This window comes from Lutjanus erythropterus, chromosome 7 (assembly GCF_056507025.1).
Source record: "Lutjanus erythropterus isolate fLutEry1 chromosome 7, fLutEry1.hap2, whole genome shotgun sequence".
NCBI lineage: Eukaryota > Metazoa > Chordata > Actinopteri > Lutjaniformes > Lutjanidae > Lutjanus > Lutjanus erythropterus.
The window spans coordinates 14,048,232-14,058,367 of NC_139323.1; the positions used below are offsets into that span (position 1 = coordinate 14,048,232).

A 10,136-nucleotide genomic window follows, 5' to 3' on the forward strand; every position below is an offset into this window, starting at 1 on the left:
AAGGCGTATTATGCTGAACCTTAATAAAGAACAGTATATCAACTCACAGAAAAATTATCCCTATCAATCATCACTGAAGACTCACTACAATAATAAATGTAATGTAATCTGTTACTGCAAAAAAAAAAAAAAAAGGAAAAAAAAAGAAAAACAAAGAACGAACTCAGAGTTACTATCAAAATGTTGGTGATTAAATTGGGGTTACATCCAAATATACTTTTTGCGTTCCTTGGCAAACATCTGCTCTCTACTGAGCGACCTCTAGTTTTGCATGATTTGCAGGACATTTCTGGGCGTCAACATTTGGACATTGGGGTGTGTAGCCCCCAGCCAATAACAGTGCACAGGATGTGAGCTCGAGATCCTATCAAGACGTAGCAACCAGGTTACACTGCTGTCTCCATCTCTCTCCTCTGTCCTCTGTGTCATGGACATAAAAAGAGCTGCAGGTTTGTGTGTCTGATTAACCGAGGGCAGAGACGAGATACAAACACGCTAACCACTGTGAAACAATCAGAAAATAATCTTTTTTTTTTATCTTTTCCAGTGGGTTGCAGAGAACTGATAGAGGGATGAATATTATGATGTCACAATGAATTTGACCTTTGACCTTTTGGATATAAAATGTCACCACCTCATCATTTTATCCTCCTGGAATTTTGTCATGATTAGTGAATAAATTTGTGAGTTATACCCAAAAAGTGTTAAGTGAAGTAACACTGACCTTTGACCTTTGGCAACCAAAATCTTAATCAGTTAATCCTTGAGTCCAAGTGGCACTTGAACCAAGAAGGAAGAAATTTTCTCCAAGTGCCATAAAAACATCAAGACATAAAAGTCATGAAATAAAGTTTTTAAATTTTTTCTCAAAATTGTGAATCACAGAAGTCCTTCAGAACACAGTCATTATTGTACACAAAAATAAACTGAGACTAAACTGGAGACTAATTTTATTAATGTGGATGGAAAACTAGAAGGTCTGATCCGTGTTCGATATTTTCTTGTTATATGTTTTGTGCTTTTATTTTGAAGGTCAATTACGCTGACCGGATGTCTTACCTATATATCAAGAATCCAAAAAAACTGACATACTTGAGCGATGTTCCGTCGTGATAGCGCAACCAACACTGAAAAGTTAATAAACGAGCTCTAATAAGCAAAGAAATGGAGACAATATACGGTGTGCTGGGCTTGGAGTGGATGGACGGCTGGACTATTTTGATATTTCTGTTTGTTTTTCTGTTGCTGACTGATGTTTTGAAGAACAGAGCGCCGAAAAACTTTCCTCCAGGACCGCGGGCTCTTCCTTTTATTGGAGACCTTCATCACATTGAACCCTCCAGACTGCACCTGCAGTTCACAGAGGTAAGTCCAAACTGTGTATCACAAACAATATCACAACACTCAGTGAAATAACATATATATTCTTTACTCTTTTCCAAATAAGTTTTCCCCAATGGATGATAACAGTGTATCAAATTATACATATTGAAATAAATTAATCTGATAATAGAAGAATCACCCAGACAGAGAAAGTAACATTTCAGAGCTGTTATATAACAAGTGCACTCCTCTTGAGTAATGTAGGAAATCATTAACTCAAATAGGAGAGGGGAAATGGACTAAAAGTTAATTCAATCACACTGCTCAGTTTAATCTGCACACTTGTGAACCGCCTTTAATACTTCCGGTGTTAATTACACGTTACTGTAATTAAGTCTTTATATGGGGTACTTTTTTAATTTTTGCAATTCTATTCTTATTTAAATATGCATTACACGATATAATCTACTTAAACTACTTTTAAAATGATAATTAGTGACTGAGTAAGCCTACAATTTGAATTAATATACAAACCTTTCACCTGCATTTTTGAAGTTAATAAGGCTGTCCAATCAGAAACAGTACAATGAAAACCATGACATATGAACACAAATAACAAAAAAACACTGCAGGAGAGGTGACTGTGACCACTGACCAGAACAGTGCAGGAGATGAGAGTAATTTAGCTGAAGATTTGGAGAAACAAGACAAAAAAACTTATGATTTAATTCCTGCTATAATTCATTAAACATCAATAGTAAATAATACTTGAGAAGAGTACTTTGTACTTTTACTTAAGCATGTTTTTAATACAAGTAGCTTTACTCTGCACTTTACCTTTACTCTAGAGAACACTTGTATATCAGCGATGTCAATTATTAAAGAGGCTGCAGAAATCAATAACGTCAAAGGAAGCAATGTAGGAAATGATGTGAACTCAGTGTTGAACCAGAACACCAGTTTGTTCTTTGTGTTCAGTTTGCACAGAAATATGGAAACGTTTTCAGCCTCCGTCTCTTTGGTGGAAGGATTGTGGTCATTAATGGCTACAAGCTTGTGAGAGAGGCCCTGATCCACAGAGGAGAGGACTACGTAGATCGCCCTGCCATACCGCTTTTTGAGAGAGTCTTTGGGAATAAAGGTAGAGTATGTTGCATTTGGTCTAAAAAGTACCTAGGTAATATTTATTTAGGGTTGTAGCATCAGACTGACACCATATTAGGTATATTAGCTTTAACCTAATTGTTAGTTATACCCATTTCCAGTCACTTCTGGTTTAATGCTTTATTTTTTGTTTCCAAAAGGTCTGGTGTTATCAAATGGCAATCCATGGAAGCAGCAGAGGAGATTTGCTCTTCATACACTCCGAAACTTTGGTTTGGGCAAGAAGACTCTGGAGCCATCCATCCAGCAGGAGTGCCAATATCTCACTGAGGCGTTTTCCCATCAGCAAGGCACAAAACTTAATTAGTTATAGGGCAATATATATATATATTGCACGACACATTATTTATATGAAGTCTGTATCATTGTTTGTTGAGTGCTGTTGTTCTTTCAAAATGAGTTGACTCAAACATTAGTTGCTTACTGTAAATCCACATTCTACGAGTGTAGACGCAGAGACTATTGCAAGTGGGTGTACCCCTCACTCACACTCACACGAGGCTTTTAGTCTAATGGCTTAGCTATGCCAAACGTTAGACATGCACATGGATACAGACAAAGCCTTCTGTCTGTACTCTGTGTTCACTTTGTCTGTATTTCTGCGCATTTTCTGAAAAATTACAAATGCTGATGAAATGTTAGATTATTTTTGTGTGAGTTGCTGAGTTTTGGAGATATTGGCTGCAGACATGACTAATCAGTCTTTCACAGAGAGGAACATGTTAGTGTATAGCACAGTTCCTGTCAGTCATACCAACTCGATCATCACTGAAAATGTCCTGGGAAAGTCCTGGAAAATTATCTCTGAATATTCCCGTAACAGTTTGGGCCACAATTTAACACACTGACCGTTCTTGTTCCAGTCATATGCACGGTTTTGACCTACCTTTATTACATGTGTATTACATGAACATGTGATTGCCCTTTAACTTTGGTCCAATTGTGCAACACAGGAACATGATCCAACTTTGTTAAGCATTGGACCATGCACCTTAGACCATGTGACTCCATTTCTCTGCTTCATTTATCTAAAGAGCCGCACCTGTTTGTTTAATTTTGGCAGTGGCTAGCGATCTGTCATATCTATTATACCAGTCTATTAATCATCCATAATCCTTCCATAATATGTGTATTTTGTGTTTCTTTCTTTGTGCCATCTACACAGTCTTATCTTTTTACTTTCTATTTATTTAACAGGCAAGCCTTTCAATGCCCAGACACTGATAAACAATGCTGTGTCCAACATCATCTGCTGCCTGGTGTTTGGAGAGCGCTTTGAGTACACTGACAAGCACTTCCTGCGTATTCTTAAGTTCTTCAATGAGGCAGTGGAACTACAGGGAGATTTATGGACACAGGTGAGCCTCCGTTTAAAACAAGATGCAGCATGCAATAATCTTTTTAAAACCAGCATTTATCCAGCCAGACCCCAGAAACCAGTGTTGTTTTTTTAACAGCTGTTTTGTAAAAGAGTTCTAGGACAACATAACCAGCATGGCATTAAATGAAATAAAAATATATGACCAGTGGTGGAGGAAACACTCAAGTCCTTTTCTAAAGTAAACACTACTGCTTTTGTCTGCAGGGGGCTCCATAATCAACACAATATGGAAGCTCCTTGTAGTAGCAGTATTGTCAGCAGAACGTACTTAAAGTATCAAATGTAAAAGTACTCATTATGCAATAAAATGTTTTTTGTGAAATATTGCATATTTTTGATCTCTTACAGTTTATTTGATTTTATTTTGACAGTTTACATTAAACAAATCCACCCTTCTTCCCCTCCACAAGTTTCTTTCCAAACAAATGATGAAGTAGTGTGCATACAGCATGCAACAGTACATACTTTGTAAGGTCAGCTTACTACTAAACTAAAGAGAAAAGGTATGCGATTTGGAATGCAGGGTGAGTCTGCATCAATTATTTACACTTAAACAACACACTCCTCAAGTGCAGCATCTGTTTTGTGCCCAGGATGGAGAAAAAAACATGTACCTGTAACCCTGACTGCAAAAAAGTTGAGATGCTGTGTAAAACGAGCAGATTAGCTTTCGACAATTCAATTGAATACAGTACAAAGACAAGATATTTCATGTTCAAACTGATTAGCTTTATTGTTCTTTTTGTAAATACACACTCATTCTGAATTTGATGCCTGTAAACGTTACAGAACAGCTTGGACAGAGGCCTGTTTACCACTGACACATAACGTTTCTTTTATCAGCACACAGTAAACATTTGGGAACTGAGGACACAAATTTAAGTTTTGAAGTCTGACTTGATATACAACTTTAGTCGTATATTTAGTTTAGTTTAACAATAAAATATATTGTCTTTGTACCATATTCAATTGAATACAAGTTAAAAAGGATTTGCAAATCATTGCATTCTGTTTTTATTTAAGTTTTACACAGCACAATGATTACAATGATGCTGGCTTAGTGTGATTTAGTAAATTTAGTAGAAAATCGAGAGAGCAATGGTTTCAAGATGATCAAGTTGTGAACTATTGCTTGATTGTCAGATGATCTGGTAACTGTCTTCATGCTCTGTAGGCATATAACACATTTCCCTGGCTGATGAAGTGGCTGCCAGGACCTCACCAGAGGATATTTTCCCGGTTACAAAACATAATTGACTTTGTAGAAGTCAAGATCAAAGAACACAGATCAAGTTTTGACCCCTCCTCACCAAGAGACTACATTGACTGCTTCCTCACAGAGATGGGAGAGGTGAGTGTTTCCATGCCTCTGCGTAGGCGACAGCTGTGGTCAGGCTTATAGGTCATCCTGACATAAGTACATACATCCCATTCTTGTGAACAAGATATGTCAAGAACGTCTTGAGGGTTTTTTTTCTATTTGGGCAAAAATGTCCACTGGGACTCCAGGATGAACTGACTCAATTTGGGAGGCCAAACATTGAGGTTACTGTGACCTCACAAAACATTTTTTTTGTCATAACTCAAGGAATCACACTCTAAATAGAATTACAGCCTTACAGTTGTATGCCTCTGCCAAGCACTCAGTTTTAGTTTACTTAAATAAAATGTGATAAAAGGTACAGAGGGTATTTTTTGGCAAAATGTATTATATGATGTCACAGTGAAGTTGACCTTTGATATTATAGATATAAAGTGTCATCACTTCATCATTTTATCCTGTGGAATATGTGTGTGTAATTTTGTCATAATTCGTGTATAAATTTGTGAGCTATGGCAAAAAACGTGTTTTGTGAGGTCATAGTGACCATTACCTTTGACCTTTGAATTCTAATCAGTTCATCCTTGAGTTTAACAGGTCATCTGAGCCAGTTTTGAAGAAATTTCTGTCAAGGCACTCTTGCAATATTAACAAGAATCAAAGAGACAAGAGGTCACAGAGACCTTGACCTTTGACTACCAAAGTCTAATCGGTTTATTCTTTGATTCTCAGTGGACATTCGTACCAAGTCTGAAGAAATTCCATGAATGTGTTCTTGAAATATTGCCTTCACAAGAATTAGACAGACAGATGTGCAGAGGCCTAATTAAAAATAAAAACAAACAGTGATGCAGTAATTCTAGATATTTGTCTTGTGTTTGTTCTCTTTGCATTTTCTAATGAAATAAATGACATCTGACACCAGAAACTGTCTCTTGTGTTGTTGATAGAAGGAGGATGAAGACTCTGGTTTTTACATCAAGAATTTGTCTGTTTGCACTGCGGACTTGTTTGGTGCTGGAACTGAAACTACTACCACTACTTTACACTGGGGACTGCTGTACATGATCTACTACCCTCACATACAAGGTGTGTGTGTGTGTGTGTGTGTGTGTGTGTGTGTGTGTGTGTGTGTGTGTGTGTGAGTAACATCTGTCCCATGCTTGTTATGTAAGCATCTTGATATGACTTCATGGTATCAGAGGTCTCTCTCAGAATGAGAAAGTTTGCAGGATATGTTGCACATCATTTTCCTCTCAGTCGTCCACACAGACTCAGAGTGTTTTCTGTTTTCTCTGTGTGCAGAGAGAGTCCAGGCTGAGATCGATACTGTCATTGGTTCATCCAGACAGCCTTCTGTGAGTGACAGAGAAAACATGCCCTACACTAATGCCGTCATCCATGAAACCCAGAGAATGGCCAACATAGTTCCTCTCAACGTGGTCCACATGACAAACAAGGAGACAACACTTGACAAGTACACAATCCCAAAGGTACATCATGCATGTGTGAGAAAAAAACTGCTTTATGTGAGCATTTTGGTTCTTGTTTGTTTCCCAAGTTGGATTTTGAATGCAGTGCTTTTCGCTATTATTTTTGGATTATTAGGGGCAGCTCTACTGCCAGACTCTCATGTTCTTCCTTCTTCCTTTCTTTCTCCTCTCTCTAAATCTGCCTTTCCATGCATGAAAACCAACCAATCAGGCGCATGTGCTACCACTTTCAACTTTAGCCCCAGGTGGAGCAAAAATGTTCAGATGCTTCAAGCTGGGAGGACTGCTGGGAGTTAATCACTCTGTTTTTCATAAAAACTGTAAACCTATCCCTTCCTGTGTTTTTTGCTCAACTGACATCCAACTCTCTACACTGCATCTTCAGATTGTCCTCCACAAACAAACCAGACAGATTTATTAAATATGGAGCCCACAGTGCATCAAAACCTGTGATGACCCCTCTCTTTCTGCCAGCAGTGGCCTACAGCTCAGTGGCTCTGCACTGAGCCGGTTTGTGACAAGTGGGAGCTCGTCCTTGTTGCAGACTGGCTCAAAAGTCAGGTAGAAGTGCCAAACTAAGTTTCCATAAAGAAATAGAAAACAAAACTATCATAGCTACATATTATAAACTAAGATAACTATTTACAAAAAGGAATGAGGCGTGGAGATGAAAAGCATCAGTAGTGAGTGAATATGTGTGTGAGTGTTGAAGGTGGCAAAGCAGGAGAACCAAACAGAAACCTGGATATGTGGAGCCAAGTACAGAGGGGGACAGAGAATGAGACCAGGCAGGTACTTGTAGGCTGGAGACCCACAGAGGTGTCACCAGAACAACCCTCCCTGACTGCCAGCTCCTGCAGCAAGAGATCAGCTCACTTTAACATCAGTTAACAATCTGTCCCAGTGTATTACCCAGTGTGGACTTGCATTACTGTCCTCCTTCCAGGCCGCATCCTCCAGCAAATCCCTCTGCCCCTACAACCCAGCAACCTCAGCACCATAGCAGCAATTTAACAGGAAGAAGGACAGACAGATGAGCAGAGGAGAACATGGAAAAGAGAAACAATAAGCAATAGGAAATTAAGAGGAGCACGGAGCAGTGCACAACATTGCCTCAGCTCAGGGCTATTTGCAAGATCAACCAATTCCAACACGCAGCTCAACCTGCAGCAAGCACAACGACAACGTGGCTTTAAATGCTGGAGAATGTATGAGATGGTCATGCAACACACCAACATGAGGTGACAGCCCCAAGCAAGCGTCTTGATCAGGCTCACTAAATTTGGGAAGCAGACAAAGATTGTTATTAACCAGATTAACATGACAAAGATTTGAAGTCATGGTTGAAGAACTGTGTTTTTTTCTTTCAAACACTGAATTTTTAGACAGTTTTCTATCCTTATGTACACTTGTACACATCAGTGTCTCACTTACGGAGCAGTCAATCTAAAAATAAATTCTAGACATCTCTGTGTTGTCTAGATGGTTTGTTTTGATGAATGAATTTTTGACACTAGTTTGAAATCTGCCTATACATGCATCCCTGTTGATTTCCTCAGTCATAGTGTCAGAGGGTAAGCCCTCTGTGGTTAGATCATGACTTGACCTTTGTACCTGACAACCTTCCTCTTCCTTCTTCTTCCTCCTCAGTAGCTATGATTACGATTATTTCTTCAACTGCTTTTTTGTTTTTTGTTTTTACAAGGATCAAAAGTAATCTTGACTCTCAACCTTGTATTTTGTTTGGTTTTGTTAATTAAAAAACAACTTCACAAATTAATTATTAGTTAATGGCTTTTCCTCAGGGCACCATGGTCATGCCCACACTGAACTCTGTTCTACATGATGAGTCGATGTGGGAAACCCCACACACCTTCAACCCTCAACATTTTCTGGACCAGGACGGTAAATTTAGGAAGAGAGAGGCCTTCCTTCCTTTTTCAGCAGGTCAGTCAGTAGCTACATCTCTCTAAAGTCTAGTTATACGCTGCTGTGAAAAAAGTATTTTCCAGCTCCAGCAGCATTATATGGTGAAAGAGAATCCATTAAAAGTTGTGTGAACACACCTCATCTGTTGTATTGTGTGTCCTCAGGTAAGCGTGTGTGTCTGGGGGAGCAGCTGGCCAGGATGGAGTTATTCCTCTTCTTTACCTCCCTCCTTCAGAGGTTTTCTTTCTCAGCACCTGATGGAGAGCAGCCCAGTCTGGAGTTCAAGTTGGGAGGCCTGCATCGTCCAATACCTTACAACCTCTGTGCCGTACCACGATAAACCAACAACTGCCCCAAACAGAACCATCTCTGATCTACAACACAGGGAATTAGTGTTACACTACAATTATCGTCTAATATATAAATATCTGCTGCATTGTTTTTTTCCATTGAGTCAGTAAAACATTATTTGGAAGTGTGCTTCTCAAACAATAGGCCTTTTTTCAATGATTCTTTAATCTTATTAATTAGAAACTTAAATTAATAAGAAACCACATTGCAAATGGACAGAGATGTGTGTGTATGTGCAGTGTATTTTGTAAATGCTTTGCATGTGTTGTCAAATTGATGATATTTGATTAATTTGCTTGCATTTTGTTGTTTGCATGTGTTCTCTGGAGTTGCAGTGTGTTGAGCTCGCTCAGCTGCCATAATATTCCTACAATAAAATATCACTCGAGACTGTGAGAGAAAATATGTTTGTATACTTAATTAGTTTTCACTACATGCTACTACATGCAATCATGTCTTGATTGTTTCAAAACATTGGTTTTATATGCTCAATATTAAAAATGAAGGTGGAAATTAAGGAATTTAGATACAGGATATTTCAGAATAGAGGTAAATTAGAATAAAACTGTATATAAATGCATTTTATTACTTAACTTTATTGCTGACTATCATTATTGTGAACTCAAAGGTGGGGTGCACTATTCTAGAGAAAAAATCTTTACATTTGAACTCAACAACTAAGCAAATTCTCCTTCAGGCCCTTGTAGAAACATATTTTTTTTTTCAGTGCACACACAGCGCTAGAGGACCATGAGGAGATATTCACTAAAGTTGATGTGTTATTTGATAAGAATAGCACACCCCACCTTCAACATTATTGTAGGTAAAATGCTTTCCAACTGAGGAGACACAAATAAAGTCATGAAGTGCATTAATGTCAGTTTTTCGACAAATATATCTGTTTCAAATTAAAGGTATACAATACAGGATTTCCATAAAAAACAATATATAGATTCCGTAATAAATAATCCCTGTCAATCATTACTTTTTATCTACTAGAAGTGTGTGGTGGTGTCTGTATTTCAAAGATCTCGCCCTCTGCTGGTATTTTCTCATTTTCCTATCAAAACGTAGTGACCAGATTGCATCCCTGTCTCCATCTCTGTCTTCTGCTCTCTGTCTGTGTCATGGATGTAAAAAGAGCTGCAGGTTTGTGTGTCCGATCTTCCGAGGG

The 10,136-nt window shown here is 38.3% G+C and overlaps 1 protein-coding gene across 1 annotated transcript; it reads left to right on the forward strand.

The window, feature by feature from the left end:
• Window positions 1–952: 952 nt before the first annotated feature.
• Window positions 953–9,133, forward strand: LOC146323740 (cytochrome P450 2J2-like). Its single transcript, XM_084722836.1, has 9 exons — window positions 953–1,365; window positions 2,302–2,464; window positions 2,628–2,777; window positions 3,685–3,845; window positions 5,043–5,219; window positions 6,140–6,278; window positions 6,495–6,682; window positions 8,488–8,629; window positions 8,776–9,133. The coding sequence occupies exons 1-9, from the start codon at window positions 1,165–1,167 to the stop codon at window positions 8,949–8,951; spliced, it is 1,497 nt and encodes a 498-aa protein (XP_084578962.1). The 5' UTR covers window positions 953–1,164; the 3' UTR covers window positions 8,952–9,133.
• The last annotated feature ends 1,003 nt before the right edge of the window (window positions 9,134–10,136 follow it).